Source organism: Oryctolagus cuniculus, chromosome 21 (genome assembly GCF_051225735.1).
Source record: "Oryctolagus cuniculus isolate XC-2025 breed Fujian yellow rabbit chromosome 21, ASM5122573v1, whole genome shotgun sequence".
In the NCBI taxonomy this organism is placed as follows: domain Eukaryota; kingdom Metazoa; phylum Chordata; class Mammalia; order Lagomorpha; family Leporidae; genus Oryctolagus; species Oryctolagus cuniculus.
Genome location: NC_142887.1, coordinates 10903939 through 10922327, shown reverse-complemented (window position 1 = coordinate 10922327; position 18389 = coordinate 10903939). Strand labels below are relative to the sequence as shown.

At 53.0% G+C, this 18389-nt stretch overlaps 1 protein-coding gene across 24 annotated transcripts in view; it reads right to left on the bottom strand.

The window, feature by feature from the left end:
- CLIP1 (CAP-Gly domain containing linker protein 1) overlaps positions 1-18389 on the bottom strand; it is a 133804-nt gene that overhangs the window by 9964 nt on the left and 105451 nt on the right. For 22 of the 24 annotated variants that reach the window (XM_070066144.2, XM_089323048.1, XM_070066145.2 and 19 more), the window contains one exon: positions 2293-2345. The exons of the other annotated variants lie outside the window; for them this stretch is intronic. In XM_070066144.2, the coding sequence (XP_069922245.2) occupies positions 2293-2345 (53 nt within the window). The remainder of the gene's footprint in view (positions 1-2292; positions 2346-18389) is intronic. 24 annotated transcript variants of the gene reach the window in all.

The window sequence follows — 18389 nt, the reverse complement described above, 5'->3', positions numbered from 1 at the left end:
TCACCTACTGCTGGGCGGTTACCACTTCTCAATTACACTGTTACTTCAACGTTCCGTGTTTACCTGAACAGCCACATGTCAAACACTCTAATGATTTAAGTACTTGCAAAGCTTTTTAATTAAGAGCACATCAAGTTCTTCCTGATGCTCTATGCTCAATAGATTTACTTAACCATAGACCTAAATAGGAATCCTTTACCAAACTGACTTTTAGAAGGCATTTAAAGGTCCAAATTAGCTAAAATACAGTATCATTTTTATCTACGTTTTCTGGTCAAAATAAGCAGTAATTTTCAAGAGAGAGGCCCCTAAACATCAGGGACACAAAAGGGGAACAGAGAGAACAGAGAGAGCCAGGCCAGGGCAGGCTTTCAGTCCCCAATCTGTCCTCTCTCAGAAGTCACATGCCTAACTGTGTTCTGAAAAGCATGCAAATCAGTTAAAGTCACAGGAGGACTAATGGAGCAAGTATCCTGTTTTGTCCTAAAGGCAAACAGCAAATAGCAGTCCCTGAAGCACAGTGAGAGGGGAACTGCACAGAATCTGGAGACTAAAGCCGCATCTGTCACATTAGCCCTGAGTCCCTGGCCAAGCGGCCTAACCTCAGTTTCAAGGTTTTAAAACACAAGCCCTTGGGGCTGGTACTGTGGCATAGTAGGCTAAAGCCTCTGCCTGTAGTGTCAGCATCCCATATGGGTGCCAGTTCTAGTCCCGGCTGCTCCTCTTCCCATCCAGCTCTCTGCTATGGCCTGGGAAAGCAGTGGAAGATGGGCCAGGTCCTTGGGCCCCTGCACCCGCATGGGAGACCTAGAAGAAGCTTCAGGCTCCTGGCTTCGGATCAGCTCAGCTCCAGCTGCTGCAGCCATTTGGGGAGTGAACCAGTGGATGGAAGACCTCTCTCTGTCTCTCCCTTTCTCTACCTCTCAAAATAAATAAAATATTTAAAAAAAGAATACCTTCTTTAAAAAAACAAAACAAAACAAAACAAACAAACAAAAAAAAAAAAACAATGCAAGCCGCACCATCTAATTCACTTCTGGGAACTAGGCAAGGGGAGGGACCCTGTCCCTCGGCCCCTCGGCCCCTCAGCTCACCAGCCTGTCTCCACGTGTCTGTCTGCAGAAAGCCACAGGGCAAGTCACTGCCTCACGTACCCTCGATGATGGCTTACGTGAGATTTTGTTTTTGTTTTTGTGTTTTTAATAAAACCTTAACTGTGTAAAATTAAACACCCCAGGCCCACAGGGGGCAGAGGTCTGCTTGGACAGAGGAACAAGGCCAAGGCCCAGCAGACTTGTCCTGGAACCTGGCCAGGCTGGCAGCGTGGCAGTGGTGAGACACACGTGCGCTATGGAGTGTCAACATGGCCTCAGTGAAATCTGAAAGGAGAATTAATCTAAGTCTGTCTTAACTGAAGACAGAACGGAGGAGCGGCACCCACGGACCACGGCTTGCTGTCCTTTACGAAGCAGCTTATGGAACCCAGGTGTCTTTATGGGCCAAATCAAAGAGGTCTTCAACCCCTAAGTGACCGCCATGCTGGCAGGAGGGGACATGGCCAGTGGAGACACACATGTCCGGCATCAGGAGGACGGGGAGACCTGCCCTGGCCAGGAGAAATAAAACACTTTGGCAAAGCATGGAGGAATTCTATTCCTATTCTTAAAGGTTTGCTTTTTCATTTTTAGTTCTGTTTTTAATAAACAAAAAGCAGGCGCACTCTCGTGATGTACGTCCTGCAGTAACTTATCAGGTAGGACGGGCTGTGTTCTCAGAGACAGCTTTCACTGCACCTGCCAGGCACACAGGGAAGGCACTGAGTGTCTCTGGACAAAAACTGCACACAGTGGAAGGGGGTGTGCACAGCAGGCCACTCTCACCCTTACTCAGACAGGACTGGAAAAGCTACCCTGCATTTCCATTTCAATCTGAATATCAGGGAAGAATAACAGCAGCTATTTCTTAGAATATAAACAGAAGCATTTGAAACAGTGTTACCTATGATTAAACATTAAGCTTTTTATATAACTGAAATTGGTGTTTATATGCACATTGACTACTGTATGTAGAATTACAGTATTTTTAGTCACTGAAACAAGGAGGGAACAGCGGTATTAGACAGTCTGATTGCAGAACACTTCTGAATAAATGCACTGAACGTGGCTTAAATATTGAAGTATTCCCACATCAGCAACAGTGAGACTTCTGCAAATGAACTTTCACAACCTTGTCACACACACACACACACACACACACACACACATACACCGTGAACACAGAAAGCAAGCCTACCTCTTTTTCATTTCTAACAACTGATTATTGAGCACAGATCTTTCTTCTTCCAGCTGGAAAAAAAAAAACACACACAAAAAGGTTCAGTTTGTAGTAAAGCCGCAGAGAGGCCATTTCTCCCCCACACCCCCAGGCTCAGGGCAGCTACGGCAGGTGCTCTCTGCCCAGACAACGATGCAGAGTGGGTGGTCATGAGGTCAGAGGGCATACAGCTATTAATCTCTGCGTCACTCATGGCCAGACGGACTCCCATTCCTCACGGACCTGAAGAACAACGCCCTGAGTAGCACGTGGCACACCCTGAGCGCTCATGAGTGAGGAGTGGGTGAGTGAAAGCTTCGCTGGTGACACGCTCTTCCTTTCTCAAACCACACAACGCGCACAGGGCTGGGGACAGGGGCCTCGCCTGACCCACATGTTAGGTCAGCACCCACTTACGGACTGGCTACCGTATTTCCAGCATTTGTTTCTTACAGGAGAGTTACAGGAGAAATTTCCAGTGGCCGTTTGCATCTAAAATCCTATTCTTAGTCCACAAAGGAGCAGAAAGCAGAGAGAGTCAAGTGGTTCATCGTGAGAAAGAGGAGTCAAGTTTATCCCAAGCCTGCACCACAGCACCGTTTTATCAAACAAAAATTCCAAACCACAGAAGGGTGAAGAGGCTCTCGCTGTGGCTCTGCTTCGTGAATCATGGCCTCAGGAGGGGGTGGTTCCCCAGAGTCCAGAAGCAAAGCCACTAGCTCGTCTGAAGTTACAGATACCCACAGCAGGCACCACCGATGCCCACACTTTAAGGTCTTTTTTTTTTTTTAAAGACTTCTTTTATTTATTTGAAAGACAGTTACAGAGAGAGGTAGAGACAGAGAGAGAGAGAGAGAGAGAGATCTTCCATCTGCTGATTCACTCCCCAAATGGCTCCAACAGTCAGAGCCGGGCCGATCCAAAGCCAGGAGCTTCTTTGGGGTCTCGCACATGGGTGCAGGGTCCCAAAGACTTGGGCCATCTTCTACTGCTTTCCAAGGCACATTAGCAGGGAGCTGGATTGGAAGTGGAGAAGACAGGACAAGAACCAGCACCCATGTGGGATGCTGGCACTACAGGATGGGGCTTTAACCCACTACGCCATAGCACCGGCCCCACTTTAAGGTCTTTTAAAATGACTCTTGGGGCCAGCGCTGTGGCACAGTGGGTAAAGCTGCAGCCTGCAGTGCCAGCATTCCATGTGGGTGCCAGTTTGTGTCTCTCGACTGCTCCATTTCCAATCCAGCTCCTTGTTAATGTGCCTGGGAAAGCAGTGGAAAATGGTCCAAGTCTTTGGGCCCTTGCACCCACATGGGACACCCAGAAGCTCCTGGCTCCTGGCTTCGGATCAGCCCAGCTCTGGCCATTGTGGCCATTTGGGGAATTAACCAGTGGAAAGAAGATCTCTCTCTCTCTCTTTCTCTCTCTCTCTCTCTGCCTCTGCCTAACAAATAAATAAATCTATAAAAACAATTCTTAAATATGTGTATATTTAACATAAACATGCACTTATCATAAATCTAGAGGTTAAAGTACTGGTTTTCTACTGCAGATTCTTTGCTTTCCTAGTCCACTAAGTTTCTTTTTTCTTTTTTAAAGATTTATTTATTTATTTGAGAGTCAGAGTTACAGAGAGAGGGAGAGACAGAGAGATCTTCAATCTGCTGTTTCACTGCCCAGATGGCTGCGATGACTGGAGCTGAGCCGGTCTCAAGCCAAGGAGCCAAGAGCTTCTTCTGGGTCTCCCAGCCCAGCAATTGCATCCGCCACTGCTTTCCCAGGCCATTAGCAGAGAGCTGGATCAGAAGAGGAGCAGCCAGGACATGAACCAGTGCCCATATGGGATGCTGGCACTGCAGGCGGAAGCTTAACCTACAACACCACAGCGCCGGCCCCATCCTCTAAGTTTTTGCTACATGAATAATTCACAGAAATATTTAGAAATTTTTAGAAGGAAAGGAAACAAAAAGCGTAGAAGGCAAATGTTTTTAAGATTTTTTTTTTTACTTGAAAGGCAGAGTTACAGAGATAGAGGGGAGAGATGGGGTTGGGGGGAGAAGGAGAGAGAGATCTTCCATCTGCTGGTTTGTCGCTCCCCCTCTTCATGGAGGAACGACACTAAGCCCTGCCTAGGCTTCATATCCGAGTCACGGCACCATTATGTCGCTCCCCGTCTTCGTGGAGGAACGACACTGGACCCTGCGCTGTTCTTTTGTCTGCTCGGCCCTCCCCGGGTTTGCTGCTGGTTCTTCCCGGGTTGGCTACCAACCCTTCCACCTCCGTGGAAGGGCGGTTCCCCCTGCCACATTCCCCACTTCCGCGGGGGAGCGGCACACCGCCGGCCGGCTCTCTCGGGGGCTGCACAGGTGTTCCCCTTAGATGTTCCTGGTGCATGCCGTCTCTCTCCTCCTTTATAGTCCTCCTCCGCCAATCCTAACTCGGCTGCCCACACGCCGAGTACGCTGCTCTCCTCCAATCAGGAGCAGGATCAGCTCCTGGAGGTCATCACTCAAGTTGGCAAGAGGCAGCTGCATAGAAGCTGTTTTCTTCTCTCCCAGCGCCATATTGTGGGAGAGCAGATGCATAGAATAAGTCTTAATTCCAGTAACTCAGTCCAGTCCGGGTTGCTCCCCACAGATCCTCCTTTCTTTTTATTTTTTGGCGTTGATACGCGCCTGTCTTCGGTGTCCCGCGGCACACACTCTGCTCTGCTTGCTAGAGTTGCCCACAGGTGCTTACAAGTCCTACCAATCAGGCAAACCGAATCCGGGTCCTCTCTTCGCCATGTTGTGAAGAGGTTTTTAGGCGCTGATGCGTGCCTGTGTTCGGTGCCCTGCAGCGCATGCTCTGCTCTGCTAGAACTGCCTGCAGGTGCTTACAAGTCCTATCAGGCAAACCGAACCCAAGCCTTCTCATTGCCGTATTGTGGGGAGACTTATTGATGTTAATTCGTGCCTGTCTTCGGTGACCTGCGGCGCATAAGCTGCTAGCCGCCCGCAGGTGCTTATCGTCCTAATCAGGCAGACCTAATCCAAGCTCTCTCATTGCCGTGTTGTGGTGAGGCCTTTCTCTATTTCTCTATCTCCGGGCATTCCTATCTCTCCTATTTTACTTCTATCTGCCAGCATTCCTATTTCTCTCATTTTACTTCTAAACTTGTATTTCTCTTATCCCCGCGGTTTCCCGGCGCCCGCCCCAAGGCTGCTTCTCGGCACCTGCCCCGCGGCGGCTTCCCGGCTCTGAGCCGCTTCAGCCCGCGCCGGCACCCGCCCTGCGGTGGGCTCCCGGCTCTGCGCGGCTCGGCTTCGCGCGCACACTCCGCAATCTCCACGCCCTTCGCGTCCGCACCACGGCCTCGTGCCAGCCCCGCGTTCCCTATCTATTCACGCCCCGTGCTCTCTCTGCACACGGCGGCTTCCGCAAGTCACACAGCCCCAGCTCACGTTTCCACCACTAGTATTCAATCTAAGTTCCCCGGGCTAACCTGGCGAATTCAACCTAGTTCACGCGTCTGCGCCTTTCGGTCTGGCTTCCCGTCCTTTGCTCCCCGGGCTAATCTGACGGATTCCAACCTGGCGGCCCACGTCTCTCTGCCTCTGGTTCCAGATTTTCGCCTTTTGCCCCCCGGGCTGACTTAAAAGAATCCCAAGATAGCTTATGTCTCCGCTTCAGCCTGCACTCGCGGCTTCATCCTCCCTAACATTTTTCTCTACCCGGTATGTTTCCCTAAGTTTTCTTCCAACAATATTCCTCCCTCATTTCTCCTGGCCTCTCCCCACAGTCCGTATCCAAGTCTAAGTTTCTTATAGGTTTCACTTTCACTTTGAACCTGCAGTCCGTATCTGAGTCTAAGTTTCTTCTTGCTTTCACTTTAAATCCTAACTTCTTTCCCACAGTCCGTATCCGAGTCTATGCCTAGGCTTTCGATAGCTTCTTCCGGCACCTTTTCTGTCCGGCTTTTCCCTAGGCTCTTTGCTAGTCTCTCTCTCCGGTATTTTCCACTTCTTCCCGTTTCTTCCCTCCTAAGTTTCCTATCCGTGTCACGGCACCATTATGTCGCTCCCCCTCTTCATGGAGGAACGACACTAAGCCCTGCCTAGGCTTCATATCCGAGTCACGGCACCATTATGTCGCTCCCCGTCTTCGTGGAGGAACGACACTGGACCCTGCGCTGTTCTTTTGTCTGCTCGGCCCTCCCCGGGTTTGCTGCTGGTTCTTCCCGGGTTGGCTACCAACCCTTCCACCTCCGTGGAAGGGCGGTTCCCCCTGCCACACTCCCCACTTCCGCGGGGGAGCGGCACACCGCCGGCCGGCTCTCTCGGGGGCTGCACAGGTGTTCCCCTTAGATGTTCCTGGTGCATGCCGTCTCTCTCCTCCTTTATAGTCCTCCTCCGCCAATCCTAACTCGGCTGCCCACACGCCGAGTACGCTGCTCTCCTCCAATCAGGAGCAGGATCAGCTCCTGGAGGTCATCACTCAAGTTGGCAAGAGGCAGCTGCGTAGAAGCTGTTTTCTTCTCTCCCAGCGCCATATTGTGGGAGAGCAGATGCATAGAATAAGTCTTAATTCCAGTAACTCAGTCCAGTCCGGGTTGCTCCCCACACTGGTTCACTCCCCAGATGACCACAACAGCTGGGGCTCGGCCAGACCAAGTAAGCTACCTACCACTTGCAACACCAGCATCCCAGATGGGCACTGGTTCAAGTTCCAGCTGCTCCCCTTCCCATCCAGCTCATTGCCAATGTGCCTGGGAAGGCAGCAGAGGATGGCCCAAGTGCTTCGGCCCCTGACACCCATGTGGGAGATCCAGATGGAGTCTCCTGGCTCCTAGCTTTGGCCTGCGCCAGCCCAAGCTGTTGTGGGCATATGGAGAGTGAACCAGCAAACCCAGGAGTCTCTCTCTCTAGAGTTGGTCCCCTATTGACAAATGAATAAAATGTATAATATTAAAAAGACAAAAAAAGTGAGTCTTGGGCAGTATGTGGGATGGCTGGAAATCTCAGACTGCTGGTGGGAATGTAGGACAGTAGTCAGTGTGGGAAACAGGTTGACAGTTTCTCACGGAACTAACCACACACACAGCAATTCCAAACTCCTAGGTGCTTCCCAGGATAAAGGTAAACATACATCCTGCTCTGTGCATGAATCTTCAAAGCAGTTATATTCATAAAAGCTCCGAAGTGGAATCACCCAAGTCCAAACGGATAAAAGATGCTGATGTAATCGCAGACTACCAATCAGCGACAACCAGGAGTGACTGCTGGCACACGCAACAGCATGCATCAGCCTGCCCTGCACCACGCTGAGCGGCAGAAGCCACGTGACAGGGTGCATTTCCCGGGATTCCCGACTCCATGCTCTGTGGTCAGAGATCATACTTTACAAGATCTCAACCCGTTCTAATTTAGTGGACTGCCTTACAGTCCAGCACATGGTCTGTCCCGGAGAGCGTTCCCTGTGCGTTTGAGACCAGCGTGTATTCGGCTGCTGCTGGACGGCCTGTTCTAGAGGTGACTGCTGGGTCTAGCTGGGTCTTGGTCGAGCTTCCCATTCTCTGTTGACCTTCTGTGTAACGGTCTGTCCATGACTGGAATCAATGGAGTACTGAAGCACTGAACTACTATTGCTGAACTGCCTGTCTCTGTCATTTTTTGCTTTGTGTAGTTTGGGACTGTTATTAGATGAGTATATGTTTATAATCATTACATCTTCTTGACAGATCAACCTTGTTATCATTATAAGATGTGTCTCCCTACCTCTAATAACAATGTTTGCCTTAAACTCTATTTGGGGGGTTGGCACTCTGGCATGGTGGGTTAAGCCTCTGTCTGCAGCACTGGCATCCCATATGGACATCAGCTGGAGTCCCAGCCACTCCACTTCCTATCCAGCTCCCTACTAGTGGCCTGGGAAAATAGCAGAGGACAGCTCAAGTGCCTGGGCTCCTGCATCCACGTGGGAAACTCCGAAGAAGCTCCTGGTTCGCCCAGCCCAGCCATTGCAGCCATGTGCAGAGTGAACCAGTGCATGGAAGGCTCAGAGCCCGAGACTCAGATGGGCCCTCAATGGGTGCGAGTGAAGCCGGGATGCTCACAGAACGGACAACTCTCTCGCTGAGCGCGTCTCATCAGGCCATTGCTCACCCATTTCCCCAGTGGGGTGGTTCACATCTGGGCTACCCCAGTCTCTTCTCCAAGCAGGCATTCTGAGCTCCAAAATAGCAGCTCCACCTTGACAGCACCGAACACACTCCCTCAGCCTCCCACACACGGCCACCTGCTCTGGGAAGGGGAGAAGGTAGGGGGGAAAGGAAGAGCAGGGCTCAGAGCACAGAGCAGGGCGGGCAGGATGCAGCCGTGCACTGCTCACAGCCCGCTTTCAGGGCTGGCCTTGGCGCCCAGCTTCTGGGCGTGTCGGCAGACAGCTCAGCAGGACACCCCTGCCGGGATGGCCACAGCTGCAGTCACCTCTGCCAGGGTCATGCCCCCTCCCCATGACCGACCCACATGGGCTGATAAAGACTGGCCCTCGGAGTCCAGCCTGGGACAGGTCCGCAGGGCCTCTCCCGCCCCAGAGCTGTCCATGGCATCGGTCAAGGCTGTCGGTGCACCTGCGTCACGGCTCAACTTCTCCCTCTTCCCGGTCCTGTTTCCGTCCCCTCCTCCCCCTCAGGTGCAGCCCTGGGGGCTGTGACACACTGAACACTCAGCCTGCAGCAGTGTGCTTGGAGCCCTTAGAGGATGCAGAGAAAGGTGACACATCCGAAAGACTGGTTTGAGTTCATACAGATACACACGTGTACTGTAAGTGCACAGACCTGAGTGCATTTATACCCTGAAAACACACACACACACACACACACACACACGGAGCACTGTCTCATGTACGTAAAGAAGGTTGCTGCTGATGCGGCCACAGGGTGGGGGATTTGCGGCTGACGAAGCCAACGCATACAAAACCACGTCACCTCAGCTTTAAATCTTCACTCCGAGGGCACTAAGACAGCAGCTGCTCTTGGCTTAAGGCTGCAGTCTTCGGTGCAGCGAAGTGCACCTCTGCCATCCTGCACTACGCACGGGCGAAGCGCCAAAGACCCAGAGCCTCCAGCCGAGACCCTTGGCCGCCACGGTCTGAAGGGACCACAGTGCCAGGCAAAGGCTTTCTACAAATCCCCCCCGAGAGGCTGAAGACGACTCCGGAGAAGTCTGGAGGGATGGGATGCCACAAGCAAGAAACAGAAAATGTGCAGAAAGATAACAGGCAGGCTGAGAGAGACCCTCAGGAACTAAACCTCTCTCTCAGCCCACTTCCCACATAGAAAGCTCGGATGAAGGAAGGTGCCCACGGAACCCAAGCAGACCACGGTTCCCTAAGTTGCAGATAAAATTCTAATTTTTTAAAATTATTATTTTTTAAATTATTTAGCTATTCTACTTTATTTGAAAGCTGGAGAAACAGAGACATTATATCCATTGGTTCACTCTCCACACTTCTGCAACAGCTAGGCCAGGCCAAAGCCAGGAGCTGAGAACTCCATCCAGTGGTCCCACATGAGGGGCAGGGACCCAAGTACCCGAGTTGTAACTGCTGCCTCCCAGGGTGTGCACTAGCAGGAAGCTGGGATCATGAGTGGAGCCAGGACTTGAACACAGGATACAGGCATCCTATGCAGCATCTTAACCACTGTACAAATGCTTATTCCTTTCTATATCTTTTTTTTTTTTTTTTTTGGACAGGCAAAGTGGACAGTGAGAAAGAGAGAGACAGAAAGGTCTTCCTTTTGCCGTTGGTTCACCCTCCAATGGCTGCCGCAGCCGGCGTGCTGCAGCCGAAGCATCGCGCTGATCCGAAGCCAGGAGCCAGGTGCTTATCCTGGTCTCCCATGGGGTGCAGGGCCCAAGCACTTGGGCCATCCTCCACTGCACTCCCGGGCCATAGCAGAGAGCTGGACTGGAAGAGGGGCAACTGGGACAGAATCCGGCGCCCCGACCGGGACTAGAACCTGGTGTGCTGGCGCCGCAGGCAGAGGATTAGCCTATTGAGCCGCGGCGCCGGCCTCTGTATCTTCTTGAACTGCAGTAACAACCATGGTTTTTATTTATTTTTTTTTTGGATAGTAGTTATTGTGCATCATTTTTTCCCCAATGGGTTCTCTTACTGGATGTCCATACAACCCACTATAAGTTTTATTTATTTAATTTTAAACATTTATTTATTTAAAAGGCAGAGTTAGAGTGTGTGTGGAGAGGGAAGGAAAAGGGAGGGAGAGAGAGAGAGAGAGAAAGAGATAATCTTCCATCTGCTGGTTCACTTCCCAGATGGCTACAATGGCCAATGCTAAATCAGGCTGTTCTGGGTCTCCCACTTGGGTGGCAGGGGCCCAAACACTTAGGCTATCCTCTGATGCTTCCCTAGGCCATTAGCAGGGAGCTGGATGGGAAGTGAGGGAGCTGGACTCCAAACGGAGCTTACAAGGGATGCCAGCATCACAGGGGTGGCTCCCTGTGCCGCACCACAGAGCTGCCCAGTGGAAATCTCTTCATCCCATCTCCCTTCTCCCAGTGCTGTTATTGAGTCCTGGCTCAGGGAGGCTAACGACGCTCATCTGCATTACCTCTGTTTTCCACGGTTACTATCTTTCCTTTAACTGCTTTAATATCTCTGCTTTCTTCTTCATTATGGCTTTTCCTTCACATTTCTGTTTCTGATTTACTTGGAAGTTCTGATATGTTGTGGTTTTGGTCTTCTGGTTGTTTCCTTAACTCTTCACTCTGTGTGTTGCAGGGCCAGGGTTGTGGAGCAGAGGGTCAATCTGCTGCCTCCAATGCATCCCACATGGGCACTGGTTCGAGTCCTGGCTGCTCCACTTCTGATCCAGCTCCCTGCTAATGTGCTTGGGAAAGCAGCAGAAGATGGCCTAAGTGCCTGGGTCCCTGCACCCACATGGGAGACCCGGAAGAAGCTCCTGGCTCCTGGCTTCAGCCTGGCCCAGCCCTGACTGTTGCGGCCACTTGGGGGAGTGAACCAGTGGACGGAAGACCGTTCTCTCTGTCTCTCCCTCTTGAGTGGCTGTTCTACTCAAACAACTCGAGTTTCCAAGCAGCACAAGGCACTGCTTTCCTTCGGCTGCCGTGCTCTCACAGCCTGGATTCCTCACCTCCTTCCGCATTCCTTTTTTCTGCTTTGGTTCCATTTCTTTTCTTTCTATTTAAGATTTATTTATAGCTGGCACCGCAGCTCACTAGGCTAATCCTCCGCCTTGCGGTGCCGGCACACCGGGTTCTAGTCCCGGTCGGGGCGCTGGATTCTGTCCCAGTTGCCCCTCTTCCAGGCCAGCTCTCTGCTGTGGCCGGGAGTGCAGTGGAGGATGGCCCAAGTGCTTGGGCCCTGCACCCCATGGGAGACCAGAAGAAGCACCTGGCTCCTGGCTTTGGATCAGCGCGGTGCGCCGGCCGTGGCGGCCACTGGAGGGTGAACCAATGGCAAAAGGAAGACCTTTCTCTCTGTCTCTCTCTCTCACTGTCCACTTTGCCTGTCAAAAAAAAAAAAAAAGATTTATTTATTTATTATTTGAAAGTCAAGAGTTACACAGAGAGAGGAGAGGTAGAGAGAGAGAGAGAGAGAGAGGTCTTCCATCCGCTGGTTCACCCCCGAATTGGCCGCAACAGCCGGAGCTGCGCCGATTCGAAGCCAGGAGCCAGGAGCCTCCTCCAGGTCTCCCGTGTGGGTGCTGGGGCCCAAAGCCTTGGGCCATCCTCCACTGCACTCCTGGGCCACAGCAGAGAGCCGGATCAGAAATGGAGCAGCTGGGTCTCAAACCGGCGCCCACATGGGATGCCAGCACTTGAGGCCAGGGCGTTAACCTGCTGCGCCACAGTGCCGGCACCTCCATTTGTTTCCAAATGTTCATCTTACTGCAGACAGCTCTACCTGGAATTCCTATGTGTTCACACAGCGAAGCAGCAACCGTCCCCATACCCTCCCCTCCTCTGAACTTCATCTCCAGGCCACAGCTGAACAGCTGGGCTCGTTGTACCTGGGCCAGGCCAGGGTGGGCAGAGTGAGACCAGCCGAGGCTGTGCACAGACACTGCGGGCCCTTCTCCTGCGGTTTCCCTGAGGGCCCCGAGTCTAAGCAGAGGCCTCCCCGTTCCCACAGGACACCGAGCTCGGCTTCAGCCTCAGGGCAGGTTTTGCGGCTCAGCTTGGGCAACACTGGCTCTCACCAAGGGCCCCGGCTTCTTCTGTGCCTGGAGGGTGGCTGTGCGACCCTGTAAGAGCTCTGGACGTCTTCCCGTGCAGGAGGACAGACCACAGCAGACCCCTGCTCTGGCCTCGCCCTGGAAGCCTCCACAGTGCTTGCAGGAACAGCAGCCACCTGGGGGCTGAGTGGACGGAGGCCACATGCTGAGGGTGGCAGCAGGCTGTCCCTGCCCTGCCCACCCGTGGACCTAGGATCACCTGGGAAAACAAGCCAGGTGGCCTGCCCCTATCTGGGGCATGAGCAGCTTTGGTAAGGGCTATGGCAGTTTTCCCCGCCTCTGGCCGAATTCCGAGGAGGCTGAAGGCTTCCAGTTATAACTTCTTGACTTTTCCCAAGGCAGCCTACTCACCTCCTCAGGCTAATTCTTTCCAAACTGCACTGGACACAGGAAGGGGAAGTACCAGGATGAAAATTCTCAGAGGGCTGGTGTTGTGCAGAGGTCAGAGGTCAAGCAGTTGTTTGCAAAGTCAGCAGCTCAAACAGGGGCATCAGTTTGAGTTCCAGCAGCTCTGCTTCCAATGCTGCTCCCTGCTAATGTGTCTGGCAAGGCAGCAGATGATGGCCCAAGGACCTGGGCCCATGGCACCCACATGAAGGGACCCCAGTGGGAGTCCCTGGCTCCTGGGTCAGCCTGGCCCAGCCCTGGCCACTGTGGTCATCTGGGGACTGAACCTGCGGATGGAAGATCTCTCTCCCTCCGTCTCCCTCCCTCTCAGTCATTCTGCCTTTCAAGTAAGCAAATCCTTAAAAACACTGCTGACGATCTTGCTCTTCATCTTCTTTTCTACGTACCCCAGGAACACAGGGGTCAGAGGTCAAGTCACATTTGTGTTTCTCGTTTGCCAATTTCAAAGTTCACACCTTGGGACCAGCACTGTGGCACAGTGACACCAACACCCCGTATAGGAGGGTGAGTTTACATCATGGTGCTCCGCTTCGGATCCAGCTCCCTGCTAATGCTACTGGGAAAGCAACGAAGGACGGCCCAGGTGCTTGGGCTCCCGTCACCCAGGCGGTAGGCTCGGATGGAGTTTCAGGCTCCTTGTTCAGTGTGGCCCAGCTCTGGTCACTGTGGCCATTTGAGCAGTGAACCAACAAATGGAAGGTTGGTATCTCTCCCCCTCTCTCCCTGAAATGCTTTCAAATTAATTAAATAAATAAATCTTTTAAAAGTTTACAGCTTGGGGCCGGCACTGTGTCACAACAGGTTAACGCCCTGGCCTGAAACGCTGGCATCCCATATAGGTGCCGGTTCTAGTCGCGGCTGCTCCTCTTCCCATCCAGCTCTCTGCTATGGCCTGGAAAAGCAGGAGAAGATGGTCCAAGTCCTTGGGCCCCAGCACCCACGTGGGAGACCTGGAAGAAGCTCCTGGCTCCTGGCTTCGGATCAGTGCAGCTCTGGCCATTGTGGCCAATTGGGGGGTCTCCTAAGTGGGTGCAGGGACCCAGAACCTGAGGCATCACTGCTGCCCCGACTGTGTGGAAGCAGGAAGCCGGAGTTGGGAATGGGCTGAGAACTGAACCCAGGCACTCCCACAGGGGATGAAGACGTTCTAGCCACTGGGCCAAATGCCTGCCCCTGCTGAAGGCATTTCAGTCACCAAAGAACCACGTTCCCACCACGAAAGGAAGGGAGGAAAGGGGATTCCCTGATGAATCCTGTGCACCCAGCAGCCCCTCCCCGCCCAAGCCTCGAGCAATGACACCAGACGATCTCCACTTCCCAGAAACAAGCCGCGGCCAGCAGAGACCGCTTTCCCCGACACTCAGGTCTGGGAGCTGGGGGGGCGGGGGCTGCAGGCACCAACCTAGTTTTGTGTTTGCAGCTGACCTCTGCCAGGCAACACCACTCAGGACACGCAGGCCCCGCCCGCTGATGCCCGTCCACTGGGCAGACTGTACCCGCATTTCACACAGGAGCAGGGGAATCAGCGCTGCCCCCACCCTTAGTGGTCATCCTCCCAAAGTGGGGCACTGGCGAGGTCTGGAAATCATGAAAGCAGGCGTCTCAACAGGGGCTTCTGCAGGACGCACGGGGCTATTTTTAGGATTCTCTATGAAAAGAAAAGCAAAGAGCGCCGTGTGTGGCTTCCATTGTCCACACGCAGTGCCCGGCCTGAATTGGCACCGGATGCTTCTACCATCCCCCTGCAGCACCTGCGGCACTCATCTGGGGACTGGGCTTCCGGCGGCCACAGCTCAGCCACCAAGCCGTGAAACCGGAGGAACTGGAACCACGTGGGGAAGCAGAAAGCGCAGTCACAGGCTCTGCTTCCTACTTGCCGCCCTGCCCAGGCGCTCATTCACACAAACCCGCGTCATGTCCACTATCCCTCCTTCTCTTGGCCTGGGTGGGGACAGCAGAAGCCAGGGACCACCCCCGCCCCCAACACAGCAGAGAACTGCAAAGCTCTCTCCTGGAGACAAGGGGCAGGTGCCGGAAAATGAGGAACCCCACCCCGCCTTGCTCACTGCGGTAGGGGGTGGGAGGGAGGTGTAAGAGCAGACCCATGATTGGCGAGTTAGCCAGGAGAGGCGGGAGGTGCAGGAGAAACGTGAGCAAGCTGAGTGGAAGAGGCAATCGAGGGCGCGAGGATCGCAGGTGGCCACACCAGCGTCCACAGAGGACGCAGAGGGAGCCCCTCGTGTGTGATGACTTCAGCAGGCGTCACTCCCAGAGTGCCCCGGTGGTGGCAAAGAGCAGCCAGGAGGGGACGGTGCAGATGTGAGCGAAACGTAAAGGCAGCAAACGGATTACTCTTACAAAAAGTTTGCAAGAAAAGAAGATAAGGCGGTAAGAGTGTGACTGGTGGGGGAAGATTCAGAACCACTGTCAGGGAATGGGCAGCGTCTCCCATCCCACAGAGAAGCCACAGTGGCCTTAGAGCGGCTGCTGGAGGCAGGCCTGCACATCTCAGGGGTGAAAAACCACGCAGGCACCGGCAGGAAGGCATCCAGCCACGGGGTGGGACGAAGGGCTGATGCTGCCACCTATGGCCCTGCTGCACCTCACAGACACATGGCACTAAGTCAAAGAAGCCGGCCACAGGAGGACACCCAGCATGCGACTCATGTGAATGCAACATGCGCAACAGGCAAATCCACGGAGACACAAAGCACACCAGTGGCTGCCAGGAGCTGCACGGGAGGAGAGAATGGGAAGTGACTGCCTCGTACGGAGGTGATGAAAACGCTCTGGAACGCAAAGCAGCAGTATCTGCACAGAATTGTGAGCATCAAATTGAATGCCACGGAACCGTGTATTCCACCACACACACACAAATGCACGTACACAAAACCAACTCAAAGCGCAAGAAACTGCACGTGAGAGTGAGCAGTCAACAGTGATTCTAGTGACAACTTTCCTGTGGCTTAAAAGAAAGAGAACACGCTAGCTAGCTTCCATCTGCTGGTTCCCTCTGTCCTTGATGGCCAGGGCTGGACGGGGCTGAAGCCAGCAGCCTGCAGCTCCATCTGGGTGCCTCAGGTGCACGGCAGGGACCCCAGGACTTGAGCCATCACCTGCTGTGCATCAGCAGGACATTAGATCAACAGCAGAGGAAGGACTCGATCCCAGGTCCTCCAACAGGGGTGCGGGCGACCTAACCCCCTGCACAACGCCAGCCCGAGTGCACTTTTGTAACACTGTTGGACCTCCCACCACATGCCTAGCTCCCGGGTACTTTATCTTAACAATAATTATGAAGTAAGTAAACATAATTTCACTGGGTGCCGGGATAGTTTACTAGCAGGGAAAACAGGCTTCAAAGTTAATTTTATTTCAGCTCTCATCTCCTCCTTGGCTTAACTGGGTGTCCCTAGCAGCAAGCTGGATCAGAAACAGCAGCTGGGACTTGAACCGGCACCCACTGGGGATGCCAGCACTGCAGGCAGAGACTTAGCCCATTAGACCACAAGGCCGACCATGCTACTTCACTTTTTTTTTTTTTTTGAAGATTTATTTATTTATTTATTTGAAAGTCAGAGTTACACAGAGAGAGGAGAGAGGAGAGAGCAGAGAGAGAGAGAGATCTTCCATCCGCTGACTCACTCCGCAATTGGCCACAATGGCCAGAGCTGAGCCAATCCTAAGTGAGGAGCCAGGAGCCTCCCCTAGGTCTCCCACGCGGGTGCAGGGGCCGAAGCACGTGGGCATCTTGTACTGCTTTCCCAGACCACAGCAGAGAGCTGGATCGGAAATGGAGCAGCCGGGACTTGAACTGGCGCCCACACAGGATGTTGGCACCGCAGGTGGCGGCTTTACCTGCTACGCCATGGCAGCGACCCCATTACTTCACTTTTGAGCCACTGCTTCCACATCTATAAAATCTTCCTATCCCAGAGGCATACTGCAAATATTTTATGAAACAACAGTAACGCAATCAGTTCAGCAAATGAACCAATCACAGTGCTACTCACGGAATAAACGAAACAGAGCACAGCCCGAGGTCACTATCAGGCTAAGTCAATCTAGTCTGCATTGTCCTAATTTTAGAATGAAACACCCCATATTGTGAAAACACTAGAAATGAGATTTTTTTAAATAACATTTTTTTAAAGATTTGTTTATTTGAGAGGCAGAGTTACAAAGAGAGGGAGAGACATAGAAAGAGGTCTTCCATCCACTGGTTCATGCCCCAATTAGCTGCAGCAGCTGGAGCTGGGCCGACCCAAAGCCAGGAGCTTCTTCCGGGTCTCCTACATGGGTGCAGGCGTCCAGGGATTTGGGCTACCTTCCACTGCTTTCCCAGGCCAACAGCAGGGAGCTGGACTGGAAGTAGAGGAGCTGGGACTTGAACCGCTGCCAAGAGATGCCAGCTCCACAGGCAGAAGCTTAACGTAACTACTCCACAGTGCCAGGCCCCAACTTTTTTTGGACAGGCAGAGTTAGACAGTGAGAGAGAGAGACAGAGAGAAAGGTCTTCCTTCTGTTGGTTCACCCCCCAAATGGCCGCTACGGCTGGTGCGCTGTGCCGATCTGAAGCCAGGAGCCAGGTGCTTCCTCCTGGTCTCCCATGCAGGTGCAGGGCACAAGCACTTGGACCATCCTCCACTGTCTTCCCGGGCCACAGCAGAGAGCTAGTCTGGAAGAGGAGCACCTGGGACAGAATCTGGCACCCCAACTGAGACTAGAACCTGGGGTGCTGGTGCCGCAGGCAGAGGATTAGCCAAGTGAGCCATGGCGCCGGCCAACATTTTTTATTTTAAAGTAACATTAGGGTCCAGTGCTGTGGTGTAGCAGGTAAAGCTACCGCCTGAAGCACCAGCATCACATGTGGGCACTGGTTCGAGTCCCAGCTGCTCCATTTCTGATCCAGCTCTTTGTTAATGTGCCTGGGAAAGCAGTGAAGGATGGCCCAAATGCTTGGGTCCCTGCACCCACATGGGAGACCTAGAAGAAGCTCCTGGCTCCTGGCTTCCACCTGGCCCAGCCCCAGCCATTGCAGCCATTTGGGGAGTGAAACAGAGAATGGAAGCTCTCTCTCTCTTTCTGCCTCTACCTCTTCTTATCTGTAACTCTGCCTTTCAAATAAATAAATAAACCTCAGGGGGAAAAAAAGTAACATTTCTAAGGTGGGCATTTGACATGGGATGCCCACATCCCACACTGGAGTGCCTGGGTTTGAGTGCTGGCTCCGGCTCCCAACTGCAGCTCCTGATAACACACACCCTGGGAAGCAGCAGCTGATGGCTCAAAACCTTGGGTCCCTGCCCGCTGCGCGGGAGACCTGGGTTGAGTTCCTGGATTCAAGCTTAAGCCAGGTCAGCCTCAGCCTTTGGCAGACACTTGGGGAGTGAGCCAGTGGACCAGA